General features: G+C 35.6%; 1 protein-coding gene across 2 annotated transcripts in view; it reads left to right on the top strand.

The window, feature by feature from the left end:
- The window catches only part of KLF12 (KLF transcription factor 12), a 424438-nt gene that overhangs the window by 252564 nt on the left and 148998 nt on the right, over positions 1-22876 (top strand). For both annotated transcript variants that reach the window (XM_037034842.1, XM_037034843.1), the window contains exon 4: positions 20488-21034. In XM_037034842.1, the coding sequence (XP_036890737.1) occupies positions 20488-21034 (547 nt within the window). The remainder of the gene's footprint in view (positions 1-20487; positions 21035-22876) is intronic.

The following is a 22876-nucleotide window of genomic DNA, read 5'->3' as shown; positions in this document are numbered from 1 at the left end:
AAACAGAGAGAGAGAAACATACAGACAGAAAAGACAGAGAAAACTATGTGAGAGCAAACCCGCAACCTAAGTGTGTGCCCCGACCAGGGATGGAAGATACAGCCTTTTGGCTTTGGTGTGTGGGCGAGGCTCTGACCGCTGAGGCCCTCTGCCAAGCCTGGGGTTTCTTTTCTGGTCAAGAGGTTAAATCAATTTGTTATATAGATATATATATAGGACTCTTCAGATTTTCCACTTTTTCTTGTGTAAGTTTTAGGAAATAGTACTTTTTAAACAATTCCTCTATTTTATCAGAATTTTAAAATTTGTTATAAATCTGTTTATCACATTCTCTTATTATGTGTTTAATGTCTGTAGGTGGAAATCCCTGCTTCTCAATCCTAATTGGGTAATGGCTGTTCTCTCTCTCTCTCTCTCTCTATTAGTTTTGCTACAAGTTTATTAGTCTGTCCAACAAGTTTTAGGGTTTGTTGAGGTTCTCTGTGTTTGTTTTGTAAATTCATTCCACTTTATGTTTATTATTTTCTTCTCATCCCAATTTAGGATTAATTGGCTTTTCTTTTCTAACTTTTTTAGACATATATTTAGATAAGATTATCAGTTTTCTTTTTTAATATAAGAGGTCTGTCCAGAAAAACTGCAGCCATTGCTAATATAGCAAGAATGATTTGCATGACATTGATGTAACCTGGCAGCCGAGGTGAATGGACTGCAATGTGCATGTGTAAACAGTGACACTTCACTGTACTAGCCAGCGGGGCTGTAGATATTGTTGAGTGAGTGTGTGCACTGTGGGGCCATCTCACTCAAAATGGCTGAGTCCGTGGAGCCATGAATCTGCATTGAACTTCGGATTAAGCTTGAACATGCCTCTGTGGAAACTACTCAGGTGATTCAGAAGGCTGCTGCTATTGGCAACTGGTGATTGGCAGCTTCATCACAACAACACTGCTGCTCTTGCATAATGTCTTGTGCAGAGGTTTTTTTGGTGAAAAATCAAATAACCAGGTGACTCAGTCGCTCTACAACCAAGATTTGGTGCCCTGCGACTTCTGGATTCTCCCAAAACTTAAAATCACCTTATGGGAGGGAAGAGATTTCAGACCATCAGTGAGATTCGGGAAAATACAACAGGGCAGCTGATGGCAAATGGGAAAACTGTATGAGATGCGTACTTTGAAGGGTACTGAGGTGTCCTTGTCCTATGTACAATGTTTCTTGTATCTTTTTAAAAAATAAACATGTCTCTTTCATAGTACATGACTGGATACTTTCTGGACAGGCCTCATATGTTTTAAGGGCATACATTTTTATCTGCTCCACCTTGAGCTATATTGTTCACATTTCACATACAATATTTTCTTATTCGATTCAAAATATTTTCTAATTTTGTTTTAAATTGATAACTTTTCAATCCCTTGGTTGACTTCAAGGTATACTGCTTAATTTCTAAGTATTTGGGAATTTTCTAGTTATCTTTTTATAATTGATATCTAGTCAGGTTAGAGAATATATGCTGAATAATTTTATCTCTTTGGACTTGTTAAGACTTGACTTTATTGCTCTCCCTATAGTCAAATTCTGATAAAGAGTACATGAGTACTTAAAACACTCTGTTTATCGGGCAGGGACCAAGTACGTTATTCTAAATAGGTTAACTAAGATAAATGTGTTGGGTTTGTTTTCCCATTCCATAGCCCCCTACTACTTTTTGGCTCCTTGCCTATCAGTTATTGACATAGGTCGATTAAAGTAGTATAGTTTTAATTTTTATTTTGTCTTTCTTGTTTTAGTTCTCTATTTATTGCTTGTGAAGACTATGTTTGAGGTGGATACAGATTGAGAAATACACATAAATATGTATAAATATGTGTATATCCTTATTAGAGAGGCCATTTTATCATAATAAATATCCTTCTTCATTCATGGTAATTATTCTAGGTAACAGTCTACTGTTTCTGCTGTTCCTTTCTATATAGCTATTATATTGCATCCTTCTTTTGCTTGATATTTGACTTTTTCTCATAGTTTTGAGTTTCAATTTGTGTTATAGTCAGGATTTGCCACTTGAAGTTGTTAAAAATTGAAGTCTAAAAAAATTAAAAACTGTAAAATATAGACTACTTAATTGCAGAATGCGTATATTTTAAATATAATGCCTTTATGTTTTTGTTTGTCCAGTCTGTTCTGTATTTTATTACTCATCTCTGCTTTTCCATATTAATATTTTTTTCTGTTTTTTCCTTTTATTAATGTATTTTAGTTTTTCAGTATAAATTTTATTTAATTAATTTTAATGGCTTCTCCTAGACATTGTATTTCCACTTTGACTATTAATGTCTAACATAGATTAGAACTTTTCTATTTAATTATTATGTAATGGCATATATGTATTTCATCATACACTTCCTATCAGGGTTGTCCCTATATATGTAAAAAAAATGTAAGTAAGTAAAAAATGCAAAAATCTCAGGACATTTTAACTTTATATATTCCTCTCCTTCTTTGTCTTTATTTTGTCTTGATCCTTGGTAGAAAAGTATTGAAGTTGTCAATATTTTTGTATATATGTATTTTTTTTTCTTTCAACAATTGAAAAATTTTCATTTGTTGTCTTCTGGTTTTCCCCATTTTTATTGAAGAGTCGTTTCTTTGATTGAACAGTAACTCTTTTGAAGGTCATTCATTCACTGACTGCTTTGGACTAGGTAGTTCCCTTTGAATTTATATTGCTTGAGGTCCATGGAGATTTTTGAATTTCCATCTTAATGTCTTTCATCAGGTTAAAAATTCTTGGGAATTACATTTTTTATGTTACTTCTGCCCTATGTCCTTTTCTCTTTTTTTCCTTTGTGTGGGCCTCCAGGTCTAAGCACAGAAGACTTTCTCCTTTGTCTCCTGCTTTTTGAAGTGTCTTGCTTCTTACCCAGCCCTCCATTGCAGGCTTCATTCTGGCCAATTTCTGCTCATTCATCTTTCAGTTCATTAGTCCATTCTTCTGCTGTGTCTATTCTGATGATACACAACAGGTACCAAGTTTTCAATGCCAGGTTTTGTATTTTTTTCTTTTGGATTTATATTTCTCTTTTTTTCAGTAGATTCTGGCTTTAGTGTAAAATTTCACTCTTAACCTGTTTCATTAAGTGTGTTACTACAGCCATTTGAAAGTCCATGTTTGATAATTCTAAAAATTCTGAATCACTTGGTAACTATATTGGCTATTTCTCTCCTAGTTTTAAGTAATTTGAAATAGTCTCCTAGAATAATTTTTATATTTAATTAATTCCAAACAGTGTGATTGTGCCTCAAAAAATAAATTAGTTATAGAGCAAAAGCTCTTCTCAGTGTGTTTATTTCTTTTCTGGATCTTGTACCTCAAGTCTTGGTTGCTTTAGTTGATCCCCAGTGTCTTAAAATTGCAAAGGCAAGAAGGTGCTGGAAAGAAATAGTCAAAGTCCTGAAAAGCAAGGACCTACATCCAAGATTTCTCTATCCAGCAAAGCTCTCATTTAGAACGAAAGGGCAAATAAAGTGCTTCCCAGGTAAAGTCAAGTTAAAGGAGCTCATCGTTACCAAGCCATTAGTATATGAAATGTTAAGGATATTTGATCTTCATAAGTATATGAAATGTTTCTTGGATAAGGGACTTATCCAAAAAATAGAAGAAGATCAAAAATATGAACAGTAAAATGGCAACAAACTCACAACTATCAATGACTACACCTGAAAAATGAAAACTAAGCAAACAACTAGAACAGGAATAGAATCACAGAAATGGAGATCACATGGAGCGTTATCAGTGGGGTGGGGGAGGCACAGGGTATAAGAAGCATAATGGGTAGGCACAAAATAGATGGGAAGGTTAAGAATAGTATAGGAAATAGAGAAGCCAGAGAACTTGTATGTATGACCCATGGACTTGAACTAAGTGGAAGGAGAATACTAGAGGTTGGGGGGTGCAGGGTGGAGGAGGGATAGGGGAAAGAAAAAATTGGGCACAACTGCAGTAACATAATCAATAAAGTATATTTAAAAATGCACATTTTGAAGTTTAATCCATTTTCCTGGTGTTCTTAGCAGGAGAGTTCATCTGACAGATGACTGTGCCTTAGCTGAGATGAAATGTAGCCCTTCCTTTTTCCACATTTTATCTGCAGTAAATTAGCTGACTTGTACTTTTTCCCACCATTTTGGATTCTGCCCACAAAGCCTTTTATGGAAAGTCCTGCGGTTTAATGCATGTTTAGAAACAGTGGTGAAAAAAAATATATATATATATATGGTTCTTTTTTGAGGTCGTGATCTAAAAAGTTATTCGCATGTTTTTTATCCTAAGAAGAAGCACAAAGTCATGTTTAAAGTTCATCTATCAAGTTGACCTTAGTATTTGCCTTATTTTATAGGTTCCCCCCTTTTGCCTTCATTCTCTATTTTTAATTATTATGTAATGGCATATATGTATTTCATCATACACTTCCTATCAGGGTTGTCCCTATATATGTACTTGGGTAGTTGAAGTTTTTAAACCTGTTCATTCTTAATTACTCCTTGATTTTAGATTGAAATCCTATTGCTCTTATTTGGAGTTGCCACCATTAAGTCTTGTACAAAATCCTTATTTTTAAGGACTTACTTTATATATCACTTTTATTGCACAAGTCTTTTATCATTACTCTGTGAATATCTCATGTCAGATATTATTTGGCCCAGCCTGAATGATGAACTTTGTTGGACGGACGGTCCTGTTGAACAGAATTTTCTGCCTTGGCAGTCAGACTAACCAATGAACTCCTCTGTAACTTACAACCCTTCTGATTGGATATATTAGATTTATATATTGGACTTACAGAAAATATTGGGAAAAATGTTTTCCTTTCCTCATACTAAGAGTATCCATGTGTCAGTGAATGGTGTACACCCTTTACTCTTCTACGAGTGTACATCAAAATACTATCTTTTGCTTCATCTTGGAGAATATTTACAACCTGTATAATTTGTGTGTATTTCTGGGCAAATACGGTATAAATCAGTGTATTTTTTTCTAAGAATCCAGCCCCCTTTTTCTGTCATATTGTTTGACATTCTATCTCATTTATTGACCAGTGAAAGCATCAAAAGTTTAATAGTTTATTAAAAGTGAAATATGATAACTTAATCCAGCTCACCAGTAAAATATAGTTAAGAAAGAAACCTAATTGGATCATGGGAGGGGGAAGAATAATGCTAACTACATGCCATCGTCTACAGATTTGTTGCATGTTTTTTTAAGTTAAGGAGTAATTGCTTAAGCTTGAGTTACTGTTTAGAATTGAGTTGACAAGGAATTTTCCAAAACCATTTTATGTGAGCTAAGAAAACATTTTTCTTCCTCATTATCTTACCCCATAATTCCGTGATATGTAGTACAGTATTAATGGGAATCTGATATTCATGGTGGTGTCATTTCATTTAATCCAGTTTCAGAATCTCTTACCTGGAATTCTAAAGTTCTTAAAAGTTCTGAGAAATTAACATTAAAAAAGCCTATGGAGAGTTAACACCTGAGCAGAGCTCCAGTGCAGGTGTGTATGGTCTCGATCTGCAACACTCAGTGCACACGCTCATTGTTGTGTTGCCGCAGAAACACCGAAGTGTCTCAGTGCGCACTTCCACCTGCTCTCGGCCGAGTGCTACCACCTTCCAAAACACCCCAAAATTTAGAATTATGAAAGTACTATGGTCTCGGGTGTTTAATATAAAAAATCGTGCATCTCTAGTATTTTCTAGTTTGTTTTGATAGTTATGTTGCAAATAGGCCCAACTGTCTTCTGCTCTAGCAAATGAAAAACAAATTTTAACATTCGACTCTGCGGTGCAGTGTATAATGTATTGAAGAATCAAAGGCTGTGTCTTTTTATGGAAGCTAAACTCATGCAAACTGTCAACTCTAGTATTGTAGTTTTAGCACCACAGTAAAATAGATGAAATAATAGCTACAAAAAAGTAACAACCAAAGGTTACTTTGATTTAATACTTTGTGTTAGGTGGTAGGATTCAATTAATTAATCTTTACAACTGCCTTCAAATGGAGAGACTAGTAACTGAACCCTTATCTAAGTGAGGAATTGAAACTGAGCAAGATAAGCAACTTGCTGTGGTCACTGAACTAGGTCAGAGCCAGGGTCACACCCTAAGTCTGAGGGTCCCTAGTTCAGGCCCTTCCAACCTCTGCTATAGTTTTGTAATATATTCTTTTAATTAATGACATCTGGCACTTAATAAATATGAAATGCAGTTTCACAATAAATCTTGCCTATCTTCCTACCAATTATCTGTGGGGAAAAAACACTAACAGCAAACCAGCTTTTCTTCTGGCGTCCAGCAGGTATCTGGGATCTTTTCCTCTGCTGTTGCTTGGCTTCTACTCAAGGAATACAAATGCATTTCAATATGAGCCTGCGAAAAAGAATACAATTATGGCAATAAATCTGCTGGATCATATAATGAATTTTAAAACCCAACATAAATGCTTTTTGGATTATCTGTCACTTGGGATTACTTGTACTATGATCCCTTGTAAGACTGTAGATAATTGAATGTTGGCTATTTTTATGGCAGCTGTGGAAGTATTGATGCTAAGCAGAGAATGAACTCTGTAAATGTGACTTTGCTTATTTAATATTTGATTTGGGGTTTCATCACAGAGATCATTTAAAGCTAAAAAACACAGATAAACTGTTTTTCTCATGGGAATCAACATTCTATTATTTGGATCAAAGAGGGATTAATGTGCTTGATTCTATTCTTGTTCTTATTTATTCAATAATAAATAGTTGAATAATGCACAATTGTTTTTTTCTTAGAGGTGTTATAGAGAAAACTAAGAGAGGAAAATGACTCTGCTAAGATATATCTGTGAAGTCCATGAAAGCTTTCATGTAACCTTTTTGACCCACTGTTCATTAAACATTATAGTCTTTCCTAAATTGCATGAAATGGAAGAAAAAATTGTTTGGGGAGTGGTTAAGTCACTTCAGTCTCTCTTCATCAACTGGGTGCAGACAGCATGGAGTCAGTTGTAGACATCCTATAGTTGAGGCCATGGGCTTGTCAATAGAGATCACTAGGAATTATATCTTGACATTGCCACTTACACCTGCAGGGCCACTGGCATATTTCCTAACTTGTCCCAAGTCTCTGTTTTCCATCTGTAAAATGTGATGAACAGTACTTTCCTATATGGGGATGCTGTGAGGATTAAATGAACATACCATATGCATCTCCACGTGGCTATAAGTATTACGTATACCTGCTGTTACACCTTTCTATGTGGTGCAGTTTATTCAGGTTTGATGCTGGGTTTAACTGGTATTTGGCATCCTCTGGGCTAATATCCAGAATTCTTAATGGAAAGGCATATGCTTACTTGTGACTTAAGCTCTTTAACTTAAACTGAGCTCACCTTGACTGGTATTAAATATATATGTATATTTATGCATATATATAAATATATGCACCCTTCTACTCATGCATTTAAGCACAAGAATGAAAACTAACAAAACGAGGTCACGTAGACATACAAATACATCTGCATAAATAGATCATAAAGACAAGTTAATTTGTGTGCATATTCTTACTAACACATTCCTCCCGTAATTTTTAAGTACTTTATGCTAAGAAGTCCCAAGAACGTGTCCATCCTAACTAGCCTTCATACCAATACATAAGCCATACCACACATCTGCAGAGATGCCCATACTGATGTTGCATTGTATAGATACAGTTAAATAGGGAGGAAGTCGAGGAGAAAAACATGGAGGAAATAAAAAAAAACCTAAAAAGTTTTTTTAAAGATGGGGTAAAGCAGTGTAGATGGAAAGAGGGAGGAGGAAAGGGCTCCTAGCGTAGTGCCAGGTTTCTCCAGTTTGGCACTGTTGATCTTTTGTCTTTGTTACGGACGCTGTCTTATCACCCTTGCTCTGAGTTGTGATAATCAGATATGTCAGATGTGTAGATGAAATTGGAGACCATGGCGTGTAGAGGGGCACAATTTCTAGTCAATTTCTCCTCTTATCCTATTTGCTGAGCACAGTGAGCAAATAGGATAAGAGGAGAGTGGGAAGTAGAGTAAAGTACACAGAAGGCATGCAGTAGAGTTTGGAAGAAAGCGGGGGATAAGCTCAGGATGCTGGTACAGGGCACCCCACACAGGAGGGCAGAGAGAGTGTTTCTTTTTGTTACCCCGGAGTAGAAAATTAACAGTGATCAGACATACGTTTATCACTATATTTAATTATAAAATTTATAATCTCTTCCATGTGTTATTTACTAAATGACAGACAAAAAATACAGAATCATAACTTACTTTAGTTTAAATCTGATAGACATTAAAACTAAATTTTGGAAGCAGAAAACATCTTGTAACATTTTATTACTGAGATATACTTAGCAATTCTATTTATGCATTTTCTATTTATTTAAAAAGCAAAACACTTCAAATGAACAAATATATAAAATGTGACTTATATGTTAGGTTTTAGACCCATTAGAAGTGTTCCTTTATCCCTTCTTTAAATAATTATCTTGTAATATATGGAAACTAGTCACTTAAAGTTCTGTAGTGAGAGAAAATTTTAATGGCAATTAATAAACTAAGCTTTTTTAATGAGTGAATGAGCTGATGGAAACTTTCACCTCTAACGTTAATGCTATAATCAAGTTAATAAATATATTTATTGTTAAGTTTCAGACATGGAGTGATTTCACAGAGTTATTCAATTTTAGAGTTAATAAGGGCTTTAGGGATCAATTGTAGCTTAAGTAATGAGCTTTAATTAAGTGTTTACTTCATACTAAGAACTGTGGTAGGTGCTGGGCTGAGAGCCTCGTTAGAGAAAGACACACCAGCCTGAGTGCTTTGGAAGCCCAGAAGTGCGATACCTAACTCAGGACAGGTGGAATCTGGTAAGGCGGGAGCTGATAATAGACACCTGGCTGTGCTAAAGCATAATTGAGGTCACTTTCATTTAGAAACTAATGAGGCAATGAGTAAACTGGTCCTATAAAACAGAACCTAAACTAGAACTCAGGGAAGTACGCTTTTTACAAAACCACATTGCCTGTCGCTCATTGTTCTATTTACAAAAGTTATACTTTATTATGCTGCTTTTATCAAGGAGTATATTCACCTCATTAGTCAAAAATAGACAGTGTATATATTTTGGTCATTTCTGAGTGTTTGACTTAAAATAGATGATAAGCAAGCTGATTTTTCTACTTAGATTTTTAATTGTTCTACTACAAATCAAATTAGGCTTTCGGTTGTCCTGTTTTATTCTCTCATCTGTGTGCGTTTCTTTCAAACACGTCACTTAGAGCATGGCCAGGGCATGAAACGTGAATGCTATTCCTACATTAAGAATGATTTTTCTAGTTGCTGTTATCCTAAAGCTTAATGTGAGAACAGACGGGAATTAAATAAGAAGTACATTACAGTGCTGCCTGCCTCATGCCATTGAACTTGTTATGTGCGAGGTGTATTGGAGGAGTGAGTTGGTGCCTGCCAGACAGCTGTCTGAGCAGTGGTCATTTTTACACTCTTCCATTGGACAGTGCCAGATACTAACTGCAGGTGAGCTATGTGAAAAGGTTTCTCATATATAAATGCAAATTATCTCCCTCCATCTTCCAGAGCTGCTGAGGGCAGCTGGGGGTGGGGGGAGTAAATTCAGTCTTCAGAATTATACACAGATCTACATTCCACTGTGGCCCTGGGTGATTCTTTCAACTTTTATGGGACTGTGTTTCTTCATTTATAAAATAGGAGAGGGAAATTCTACTATATAAGGTTGCAGTAAATGTTAAGTATACATGTTCACTTTCTGCATTTTAATCATCATTGTGATTTAATTATTAATATATAATAATTAAGTGGTACCTGTAACACTTATTTGTGTATTTACTTGTATATGTACACTCTGAAGTTGATTTAAGAGGCACAACTCTGTTTCCTCAAATTCATTTTTAATGCCCTCCAATTTTTATAGCACAGAGTAGAAACATTTCCATTGCTTATACATTTCATGTTTACTGAATGAGTGTAGTTCATTAAAAAAATGATGAGACTCTCATTAAATCCCCGGTGACTGGGAGCAGAGGAAGAGTTACTTCGATCAGGGCAGGGATTAAAAGTCTTTTTGCAGCATCCTCAGATTTATCACAGTGCATTGCTGATTACATATTCAGTAATGATGTCCCTTAAATATATGTTGATTGAGTGAAAGTTTTTTAAATCAAAAACACAAAAAATTTTGTAGTTTCCATACATTGGGATATGATTTTTTACATTAATTTCTCAAGTATGAAAATGTTTACCCAATGAACTAATGCAGTGGCTTGGAATTTCCAGAGGAGGTCATAGTTTTAATCCAATGGTGGAACTGGAATTGCTTACCTTGAATTATCATTTATGTTTAGCTCTTTTCTGTAGTTTAGTTCTAAGTTATATGGAAAGATACATTAAGTCCTGTAGAATAACCATGCCACCCACCTAAACCTGATATTAGTAATGCCCATGGCAAATGGAGCTTTTTATAGCATTTGTTGTTTTCTCCTAACTGGGCATAGTGGAGTAATTTTCTTCTAATAACATATGGTTCATTAGAATCTAGGAACAGAAAAGCCGGATTAAAAATTATAAACATCTTTGTAACTTTTGTTGGTTTTAAAAATATATACCTTGGATGCTACTCCTATTTGTATCTTTCTGAAAATACAACACATTTCTTCTTACTTTAAAACTAACACAGGTTCACCGTAGAAAACATGAAAAAAATTACAAAAAAGTAAAAAAGGAAATACAGATCATTCCAAAATTCACCAAATGCAGAAATCACTATTAATAGTCTAGAATATGCCCTGGTTGGTGTAGCTCAGTGGTTTGAGCACGGGCCTGTGAAGCAAAAGGTCACTGGTTCGATTCCCAGTCAGGGCACGTGCCTGGGTTGCAGGCCAGGTCCCTGGTGGGTGACACATGAGAGGCAACCACACATTGATGTTTCTCTCCCTCTCTTTCTCCTTCCCTTCCCCTCTCTCTAAAAATAAATAAATAAAATATTTTTAAAAATTCTAGAATACTTTTGCTAGCCATTTTCCCCATTTATATATATATATGTATGTGTGTATATATATATATATATATATATATATATATATAAAAGTATTGAGGGGGCAAAATTAAGCTTATTCTCTATACCCAGTTTTACCTCCTAAGATTTTAAACTTAATATTATGTAGATAGTACTTTCTTGTGCTGTTCACTGTTATTTTTCAAACTGGGCTGATGCCTGAAATCACGTTTTTAAGCCTCCACTGCGGGTCTGACCTGCAAGCCTGTGAGGTGTGTCATAGGTGATTGCCGTTCATAGCTGGGGTCAAAACCATCATTCTACACTTACTCCTGTGTTTACACCCACTTCGTTATTTGTCATTTTTATTCCTAAAATAGGCAGGGTTCAATATTTGTGTATACTTTGTTAAAATCCCAAATTGTCATATATGTCCAAATGCAAGTCCCTGTGTTCAGTTGCCCCTTATCTTTCCAGGAGGAAATTTTATAGCCAAGTTGAATATTGAACTTGTAGAAAATTTAACTCTAATGGTTACACTATTTTAATATATTAAATTAGTTGCAAAACAAATTGAGAATCACATTTTATAAAAAAAACAATGGAGGCACTGGCCAGGTAGCTCAGGTGGTCAGGGCATTGTCTCAGTACGCCAAGGCTGTGGGTTGGATCCCCATTCTGAGCACATGCAAGAATTAACCAATAAATGGGTAAGTAAGTGCAACCACAAATCAGTGTCTCTCTCTCTCTGTATCTCAACCTCTCTCCTTCACTCCTTTCCTCCCTCCCTCCCCCCCTCCTCCTCTAAAATCAATTTTTACAAAACAGAGTAAGGTGTAAGCTTTCAAATACTAATGGTTTCCTATTCTCAAATCTTATGTAACTTACTTCAGTGTCTGTACGTGCGGCTGTAGCATCAGGTGTGTCCTCACTAGAGTCACTTTTTACAGTGATCTCACAGTTTTCTAGGACACATCATGTCAATTCTTGTATGATGTGCTGGAGATATGACCCTTGTTTAAATCAGTCATGATGTTGCCCCTGGGATTTTTTCCAAGTCCTCTAGAGTACTATTTGCATGATACCGAGATGGTTGAAATATACTAAATATATGTTCTTTCTCACAGAACCACCATCTTTTGGAAGCTTCTTTATAGTGCCAACCCTTACAATTTCACAAAATATAAAAATACCGAATCAATATATTGTACACCTGAAACTAATACAATATTATTTATTCACTGTATCTCAATAAAATTGGTTATCTCAGCCTCTCTGAGGTTAGGTGTTCTTGTCTCTGAAATTTTATATACCTCACTACTGAGAGATATAATTATAAAGATAACTCTTATTAATGGTGAACATTTTATGAAGTCAAAAGTAGGTTTCATCTGGTAGCAAAGATTAATCGGGTGATGTACACTATTGCATGTGTCGAAATAGCAGAACAGAACATTGCCTTAGGCACTGAGTGAGGCTGTCTGTGGCCTATGGTGAGTGAACTCTCCATCTCTGTAGGCATGTTTTTCTCTCATGTACAGTGAAACTTCAGTATTTTGAGTTATCAGGCACTGAATGATAACAAAACCAAAATAACAAAATTTTGATCATAAGTTAGAAAAGATGAGCTAATAACAGTTACCTCTTTTTTGTAATTTATAAATGTCAGAACAGTTTTAGATTATTAATTTTACAAAGAGTGGTAGACAAAGTAATGGACAGAATTGGATCTCATCACTAGCATTAATATTGAATTCAGTTTATTTTTTGAAAAACAATTAGTGATTTATTCTCTTAGTACAAATGTAGACTTACAGAATTATTTGGCAGATTGTAACTGAGACTCTCACCCTACCTCAGTGCTTTAAATAAGTTTCCCGTATTGTTAAAGCCTTGCATAAGTGTAGCACATTTGCTACATCTGATGAGTTCAAGAACCTGTATTGGTACATTATTATTAAATAGGGTCCATGGTTTACATTAAGGCTTATTCTTTGTGTTGTACAGTTCTGTGGGTTTTGACAAATGCATTGTGACATGTAAACATCGTTGCACTAACACACACAAGAGTTTCACTGCCCTGAAAATACCCTGTGCTCATTATTCATCTCCCCCTCCCTTCCCTCAGCCCCTGGCCACCTTTGAGATTTTTACTGCCTCTATAGTTTTGCCTTTCCAAAATGTCATATAGTTGGAAACATCAAATTTATTTGTAGGACACCTGTGCATATTTTGTAAGATTCAGTTTGGTAGCAGTTGTAAGAAAACAGGAGCAAAACTAACTTCCTAGACTTTTTATTTTATTTGGTGATGCTACTTCTTTATCTCATTTGACCGGTAGAGGAGAATTTAATGGTTTATATCTTGAGCGCAATGTTCTTGTGTGATTCAGTAGTCACCAATGATATTATGCAATATTAATTTGTTAAATATTCATATATTTACATGTGATATATAACACATTGTGTTCATACCCAAACGTGTTTGTCAGTATTTGCATTGGTTAGGAATGTCTGCTATTGATTTACAAACTGCATGAGTAGAACCCCTTTTATCTTCCACCACAATATAGGAGACTCCATCTCACCTCCCATTACCCCCACACGCACGTGCTAGACCAGTTTCAGATCTGCAGTCAACTGTCAACGTAGATTCTGCCTGCTTTGCGTCAGTAATATAGTCCATGACCGTCCTGGGAACTGAATAGGTCGTGGAAAAACATGACGACTAGTGAGCAGGGAAAATTTGTAATAAATTCATGTGTGCATTGAACCCTTATTTAAGGCTAGTGTTTTTAGTTCACAAACATTTTATGCTTGTGAAAGCATAAAAACGTAAGTGTAAAATCATAAAGAGTCCTTCTGTTATGTATGTGTTCTGAATTTTCTCAAGGAATCAAACATTTCTTAAACTAACGCTTGAGAAATTGATATAAAGCAATTGACTTAAATACTCATTCAAATAACTTCCCATTACAGGCAGTAAGTAGATAACTCATTCAATACTTTTGAAAGCAAGTTCCAGAATTGTTGGTGTAGGATATTTCTGCTTGTTTTCTTTACTTCTTTCACCTGTACTTTCAGGAAAGCTATCATTTATCTCTCATTCTTTACTATACTTGGCTTTAATTTTTTCTTAGTTTTATAAATTCACACTTACACATCACTGATTGCCCTGGAACATGTAAAGAAGAAACATCACCACTCTGAAAACAAGGAAAATGATAACCATGAGGGCCCATGCAAGACAAATCTTGAAAAATAGGCTTTCTTTTTTAGTAAAATAAAATAGTAGAATGTGAAGTGCAGGCTCTATTTACAGATGGATTTTTTGTGACTTGTATACTTAGAGCAAGAATGTACAGAGTTGCAGGTTGCTTGCTTTAGCCTGGTGCTCATATCTTTATAATTTTATTTACTAATGAGAGAAAGGAAGGCATGAAAACTAATTCATATAACTACTATGCATTTTCTGTAAAAAAACTGAAGAATTCAGCTCTTTAATTAAAATGTACTTCCACTTAAAATCATACCATAAAACTTTAATGCTCAAATGATCACAAATACAGAATCATAGATTTAGTTTATTTCCTTTTTCTTACATGAAGTGCACAAATTCCTTTAAGCACCTCCCATTAAAGGCATATGTACAATTAATTACAAAGTCCCTCATGAATAGAGAGCAAGAGGACAGCTGTCAGGGATGTGGGGGACTGGAGTGGGTGGTGGGGTTGAGCAAAAAAGAAAAACAGAGAGATAGAACTCAGGACACAACAATGCAGTGAATGCCAGCTGTTGGGGAGGGGAGGATGGTAGAGGGTATGGGGGTATAAATGGTGATGGACAGAGACTTGACTGGGGTGGTGATCACACAATACAGTGTACAGATGATGTGTTGTAGAATTGTGCCCCTAAGACCTGTATAATTTTGTTAACCAGTGTCACCCCAATAACTTTGATTAAAAAAATCCCAAGGTCAGAGAGTGAAACTTACATAAAACTAGTTTTCTCCTGAGACACACGAAAAAAACAAATAGTGTTGTGCTGTTTTTATCCCTTGGTAAGAATGTTAATGAATGGTCAACATCCCATAACAATTATGTAAATAATGTATTTACATCTTATTATAATGGGCACAAACTGAACTATGGGTTGATATATGTTATTCATATTATAGAATTAAGAAATCAGACCAATTAAAGTATTTTCCATCATATGTTACACAGTCTTTCTGTAGACCAATCTAATTAAGCTAAAACTAGAGAAAAAATGAACGTTTCAGATATTTTTTCTACATTTTAAGAGAAAATGCGTTTGTTCAAAATTATATGTGGACCCTAAATATGCTCCCAATATCCTGACTTGATCAGCTGCTTTTATAGTCCATGTCTCTTTGGTTGTTTAGCAAACGCCGTCCCTCTACAGGCTGAGTTATGCAATCTGGCCTCAGAATATATCTTATGCTGAATTCAGTAAATGAAGTCACTTCGGAGAGCTATAGTAATAGATTAGGTTGTGTTTGGAATTTCTAGTTCTGAAAGGGGAAATTCAGGTGCTTGTCTTCCATAGATCTCTGTATTGCTTAAAAGCACTCAATACCCTTAATTCAATCATTACAACACTTGTGTGAGTTTGGAATTAATAGCACTCTTTTATAGGTGGATAAATGCAAACCTGGAGAATTTTAATGATGCTACCAAGCTTGCACAGCAGATAAATGAATTCAGGTCTTTCGAGTCCAAATCAAATTTTCTTTTTGTAATAACCACACAGCAGGCTGTAAAGCAAAGAGTCTTGTAACAGTTGAGCCAGTTGCTATGTAATGTTAGGCATTACTTTATAATATTTTCTAAAAACTGCTATGAGATTATATCTCAAAATTTACAAAGACCAAATTAAACAAAATCTATTTAAATACCAGCTAAGCAGATGGATGGGTAGATAGTTGGGGGTGTTTGTGTGTGTGTGTATGTGACATGCACATGCATGCGCATGATGTGCACACACATGCGCATGATGTGCACACACGCATGTGCTCACATACGCCACCTTCTAAAACCCCTGATGTTGGGAAGGTCAAAACAAAAAGCTTATAAGTCTGGGCTAACAGTTAACAGCATGTTGGACACAGGGGTGCTCCAACATTAGATTCATTTTTCCATTCATTCAGTAAGTGCCAAAAAGTAAAGTTACATTTTTCAATGTTTGTTCATGAAAATGATGATGTGATTAGAAAAGCTCACGCATAATCCCAAGATCACTGAGAGGGATATGTTCAGTAGAATATTTTGCATAATATTTATATTATGGTTAAAACTTTTGAAGAAAGTGATAATGTGACAGAATAATCTTGTTTATATTTATGTTTAGGTTTTCACATACACATTTTTAAGAATTGTATTGTTATCATTTACCTTGCGGCACTTTTGTGTATTTATGTAATTATTTCTTAAGATATTTTATTTAAAAAATTACTTGTCAGCCCTTTCAAGTGATACTATATAATCTCTTGGAAAATCAAATTACTCTGATTCTCTTTGACAAAAATCCAATGTTTCCTTACAATCTTTATATCTTTAGAAAGAGTGGTTTTTTTTAAAAACGATAATGTTGAATTTAGTGTTTAATCAACAGCAAAAAGGCAGCTCGAGCTATCATTCCCAGGCAGAATTCTTGATGGGCTTTTATTTAAAACCAACAACACAAGCAACAACGTTCAGCTGGTGCCAACCCATCAGTGTTGTGTGAGGAATCGCACTGCCAGTAGCAAAGGGTGAAGTTTCCCCAAGGAGTGCTTTCTTTATTCCTTTTACAGAAGCATCTCTTCCTCATGGTGCTTACAACCTGCAAGTTTTCTTTATTGTTTCTGATCTTTTCAGCGTCCTGCCCCTCAGTTTCCTGGTCACACCCCCACATCATCTCTCACTTTCTCAGATACAGCAGTCCTTTTATTTCACTTGGAACTGCGCTAAGTGCTTGCCTGTTTGGGGCTTGCCCTGGGCTCCCCTTGGCTCTCATTACCTCCTGAGCGCTCATCACCTCACTATTGCCTCCCATTCGCGAACCAACGCATCGCTGTGTTCCACTTTCCAAAGGTGAAGCAATGGATTCTTAGTGCTGGTTTCAGGACCAATCCTTTCAGATCTTTTCTCTTGCCCACAAGGAGGGGCAAAAGTGTGCTGTCGCTGTGTTGAACCCGTATTTCTGCAGTACTGCTGACTGAACGTGTGTGCATGGGCGGCCTGACGCTGGAAGTAGGGGTGGCTTTACCTGCCTCGTTATCACAGCGGAAGTGATTAGTGTGGACTGTGAGGATATGATATTATGTCAACAATATAAGCAGATGAATGGTACAAAGGGCATTTTGTCCTTTTTATACTGATAAGGTGTTATTTTTGGACCTGCTGCCTGCATTTCAGCTGCTACATATGCAAAAGGAACCAGCCTGTGCCTCTGTGGTGTCCATGCTTATGTATTCATGCATAGTGTGCCCATGGTTCCAAAGAAGATAATCTGTAGTCCAAAGGCTTGGTTTGCCCTCCTAATTTTTAGGAGCACTTTGTATATTTTGGTGTGAGCTCATGCAAAAGCTATAGTTATCCATACTCTGAAAACTCCCAGGGGCTAACTAATATACTCTTGCCATAGAATTATAAGAGGAACACTGTTCTGTTTTTTGTAAAACAGAAATATTCACTGCTTCAGGAGTGAATATTTTTCTTAATGATGCCCTAAGCAGACACCTCCTTGAAGGTGGACTCCTGTTCATAACCTAAGGAGTTCTGAGCAGGTTGCAAAGCTCAGGGAAGCTTGATGCCTCAGAAGCCACCTCTTTGCAAATAAGCTCCATAGTTATCACCTTCTGTATTGTCATAATCTGCTCAAGTCGTCTTTTGTTCCATTGTAAATGTTTCTACAATGGTGAGTTACATCTCAGCCCTTGGGGTGTAAACCTGTGTAGAAAACTTGTACCGAAGTAGGTACAAAGTGTACCAGATGAATGGTATAAAAAGGAGAAGAAAAATTTGAGATGGAAGTATCGTATTTTTTGGACCACAAGATACACCTAGGTTTTAGAGGAAGAAAATAAGAAAAAAAAGTTTGAAGCAAAAAATGTGGTAAAATATTTAATGATATAAATAACATAATATTTCACCAATTAAATGTAAACAGAACTCAACAGCAGCGTTGACAACCATTATTCCTCCCAAAAGGGGGGAAGGGGCTTCTTATAGTCTGAAAAATACGGTAGTTACTATTTCCAAAATTAGAACTTTGGACATGTCTAATGAAGTACAAAGAGAAATTAATAAAGATGATATCTGTCATCAAACAGTGTTTGATAACATAGGCTTAATGACATATTTTATAGTTTTGATGATAAGCCAGTTGAGATATTTATGACAGCAACCTTTAATAAAATATTTGATAAAGAAATTAGATAATAATGTTGGGAACCAATTGAAATATTATTTAGATTCAAGACTGGATAATGATAACAGCTTTTTATAAAAGTAGTTGTGGTGTTCGTTTCTCTTTTTTGGGTTTCTTAATGTCTGAGAAGATTAAAAAACGTTTCTCAATTGCAGCACATAATTGAAATCTTGTTATTTAGAATTTCCTGCAGGAGATGTTTGGATGATTCATTTTTATATTTTCTAATTTTATGTTTTTGTGGGTCGGTAATCATTTTATCATAGAAGCAAAAAATACAATAAAACATCAACTCATTTCCCTTTTCAGTTGATCTGGTACCATTGTTGACTTAGTTTCTTTCTCTTCTCATTGTTGTGGATAAAATTCCCTTACATTACTGCCCATTGTGTGTTTTGAATGGAGCTATAATTTATATTCTATAACGAAAGATTTTGAGAGACATGTTTTTGTCCAAGTGTATGTTCCAGTTTTTTTTAGGGGATAGCAAACCAAAATTTTTTATTGAACAAAGATAAAATGTAGCAATTCAATATAATTTTAGGCATTGTTGTTCTGATACCATAACGAAGCTAAAAAAATGTTTTTGGTTTTTATATGTACTAGAACAATGATGTCTTTGTTAGCCTGGTCAAATGAGACATAACCAAAATGACCTGCCACAGTCTCACCCTTTCTGTCAAGGCTGACACTTGCTAAGTGAATTCTTGAGCCAATTTGGGCTTCGGAAGTAGGCACTCAAAAAATAACGTGTTGAATTTACAAGTGAATAGTTAAGAATAATTGATATTAATGCCCAGTAATAAAATGCTGAACCCATTATTCTGGGTAGAACCTTGATTGTTCATAGTGGTAGTAATAGTATGTTTTACTCATTACAACTAAAAAGAATGAAATTGAACTTGGTCAAAACCATTATCATCATCTTAAAGTAAACCGAACAGTCATAGGCAATTTAAAATTTCCAGAAAAAAGTTTTTTCTGAAAGGTATATTGTGCTAGTTCTGTATGTTATTTTGAGAAAAAAATTGTCATCATTAAGAGTTAAGTTACAATCCAATGATTAGAAATGATTTGTATAAATACAAATAGTGGGCAGGTGTGGTGGGAAGTGCAAGAACTCTGTCTCCGTTGTTAATACTCAGGAGAATTGTACGGTAGCGCTTTGCCCAAATATAAAGGTTTTCCAGTACCGTTGCTAGGTAACATTGTGCCTTCAGATTGTGATGATGTTGAGTAAGGGTCAGAGTATAAAATTGTAGAACCTAGACCTGGAACAGTGTTTAAGGTCATCTAATCAGAATTTTTGTTAGTTTGTGACTTTGGAAAGTGAGACTCCTAAATCAAGGGTTAGTCCAACCCACGAAATGAATGTTTTTAACTAAACAGATTGCATGTATACAGTTTTAAGTAGATAATGCTTTACATACTGAACTTCTAGAAAATTTCCTATAAAATTACTGTTCATTGTTAGGTTCCTGGGGCATCCTTACTCCCTCATAGTGCCCTTATTTCACTGGGTTTTATTGTATCTCTTCAATGGTGTAGTTGCTCACTTCATGGTTTAATATTTTCACATTGTATTTGTTTCTATTACCATTCAGTGGTACCACTGGACTTTAACAACAGTGCCTGTCCACCACTGAGCTTTACAGGTTTTTACCTCTTTATAGGTTTTTACCACTGGACTTTAACAACAGTGCCTATCTCTCCCAACAGGGTGAGTGTGTCTTGAGAGCAGAGGCCGTTTCTCACTCCGTTTTGTACTTTCATCCTCTCAGCTTCAGTCGTGATGATAGTCACACCGCAATCCTCAACATATTTGAGGACCAAATTAATGTCTCGTAGCAATAAGAGAAAAATTAATGATCGTTCCAGTGATAAACCTTGTGCCTATTAAGATGTGATATTAACAAAGATAAATACGTGTTCCATTTTTCTCCCCACAGTCTCCAAACGTCCACAACTACCCCGATATGGAAGCTGTTCCTCTGTTGTTAAATAATGTGAAAGGGGAGCCCCCGGAGGACTCGTTGTCTGTAGATCACTTCCAAACACAAACTGAGCCAGTGGACTTGTCCATCAACAAAGCAAGGACATCCCCCACCGCTGTTTCATCCTCCCCGGTTTCCATGACAGCGTCTGCCTCCTCACCTTCTTCAACTTCAACCTCCTCATCGTCTTCTAGTCGTCCAGCCTCATCCCCAACTGTTATAACATCAGTATCTTCAGCATCATCTTCGTCGACAGTATTAACTCCAGGGCCCCTTGTTGCCTCTGCATCTGGTGTGGGAGGCCAGCAGTTTTTGCACATTATCCATCCTGTACCGCCTTCAAGTCCCATGAATTTACAGTCTAACAAACTGAGTCACGTTCACCGCATCCCCGTGGTGGTACAGTCGGTGCCTGTTGTCTACACAGCTGTGCGGTCACCTGGAAATGTGAACAACACTATTGTGGTGCCGCTTTTGGAGGATGGGAGAAGTCATGGCAAAGGTAAGAGACACGAGGAAAGCCTTGATTTATTTCAGCACTAGAAGTAACTGTTCTTTCATTCAGTGAGTGGACCCTAAATTGTGTGCGAATACACTACATGCAAATAGGTTCTACGCCCATCAACACAGAGCCATTGAAAGTAGGAGCTAAACTATAGGTATATGATTCACAATTACTTAGTCTCTATTTTATGTATAAAGTCATTTAATGTCAGAATTCAGATACCTAAATTTGCAAAATAATGTTTACCTTCAAATACCCAGATGGGAAGGGTAATCTATAGTTAATGTAACTGCTTGTAAGTATAAATGCATAAATCCCTCATAGAAATGATCCCTTATGAAATTTTAAAAAGTGAATTGATAATGCTTGTTCTTACAATGGTTCAGATTTGAACTTACATGGATGACAGTGATATGAAATGTCATGAAGTTGTAATGCTTAAAATCTGATCATTCACTTTTAAGTAACTTGTAAGTTAATTGGCCATTGAAATAATTTTCAAGTTAAGTGTTCAGCTACAAAAATATGATGTAGCTTAAGTTCTTCACATAAGTTTTAAATTGTTATTTTAAATAGCTGGATGGGTCAGTATGATGGAAATATTGCAACATGCAATATTAATATTCTCTTCTAGGGCTTAGAAGGGAATATTTAATAATACCTAGGTAGGTAGTTAATTATGTATGATGGTTTATAGTTGATCATGAAGTTATTTATTTACTTCTAAGTTCTTTTTTCCCCCAATATACTAGAAGGAACTTGGAACAGAACCATGTTTTGTTTTCTTTCTTTCCCATGAATCTGGAAAGTAAGCCCCCCTTCTATAGAAGAAATATAAACTGTCCATGATCCCATGATCGGTAATTCATTCTCTTTAAAACTGAATACATAGTATGCATTTTTGTCTTGAGACCTTAGAAATGATGAAGGGTTAAGACTTTATGTTGTATTACTTTTTGCTTTGAGAACCATGTTACTACTGAGGCCCATAATTAAAATATGATTTGTGAATACATAAAACACTGCCGTCTCATAGAATGCCGGTACACATGGTTATTTAGGTTCAGTGCAGGATTGCTTCAACACAAAGGAAAAACGTTTGCTTATGTATTTAGAGAAATTTTTGCAAACATATACTACAAAATTGCACATTCCTATTTGACAAAGTAGTGTTGATGAGTAGCAGTATGAGTTTTTTTGTAGCACAGGCAGTAAATTTCACCTTCCCAGTTTTACCGAGTGAACTGTTTCTTGACTCACAGTGGTCCAATTTCAGACTGCACTCTTGAGAAGTAGACACCATGTTTACCTGACAATTTCTCTTTTGTGCTGTTCTGGGCGATGGCCAGGAGCTGGTGCATCACGCTCTTTGTGAATAGGTTGAAGAAAAAGAGGGAGGGAGGGGCCTCTTCACAGATTTTTACTGGAGCTGAACTCTCTTTGTATTCTACTACTTCTGATCAAAGTGAGCTAATCGATTTGAATAACAACATAACTGATGACATCTTCGGTATTTATTTTCTTTATAATTATAGATGTTTTGGTTATATTCCATTTTGGACTTTATTTTCCCCCAACGTATTCCATACCCATGAAAATTCTACTTTAATTCCTTCTATTCTGTTTTTCTTTTTAAAATGTCTAAAATTACAGTTTTTACATGTAATATTATTTTGTATTAGTTTCAGATGTGCAGCATAGTAATTGTAGATGTTTCTATAAATTTTTCGAGAAGTAGGAATTAGCAAATAGCAAGAATATAACCTTGCATGTTACATTATTTTATATGTTGTATATATGTATACCATAGAATTCAGTCTTTGTGAAATACCACTTAAG

This window comes from Sturnira hondurensis, unplaced genomic scaffold (genome assembly GCF_014824575.4).
Source record: "Sturnira hondurensis isolate 20B ecotype Veracruz unplaced genomic scaffold, ASM1482457v3 Scaffold0022201, whole genome shotgun sequence".
Lineage (NCBI taxonomy): Eukaryota > Metazoa > Chordata > Mammalia > Chiroptera > Phyllostomidae > Sturnira > Sturnira hondurensis.
This window is presented reverse-complemented; position numbering and strand designations above follow the sequence as displayed.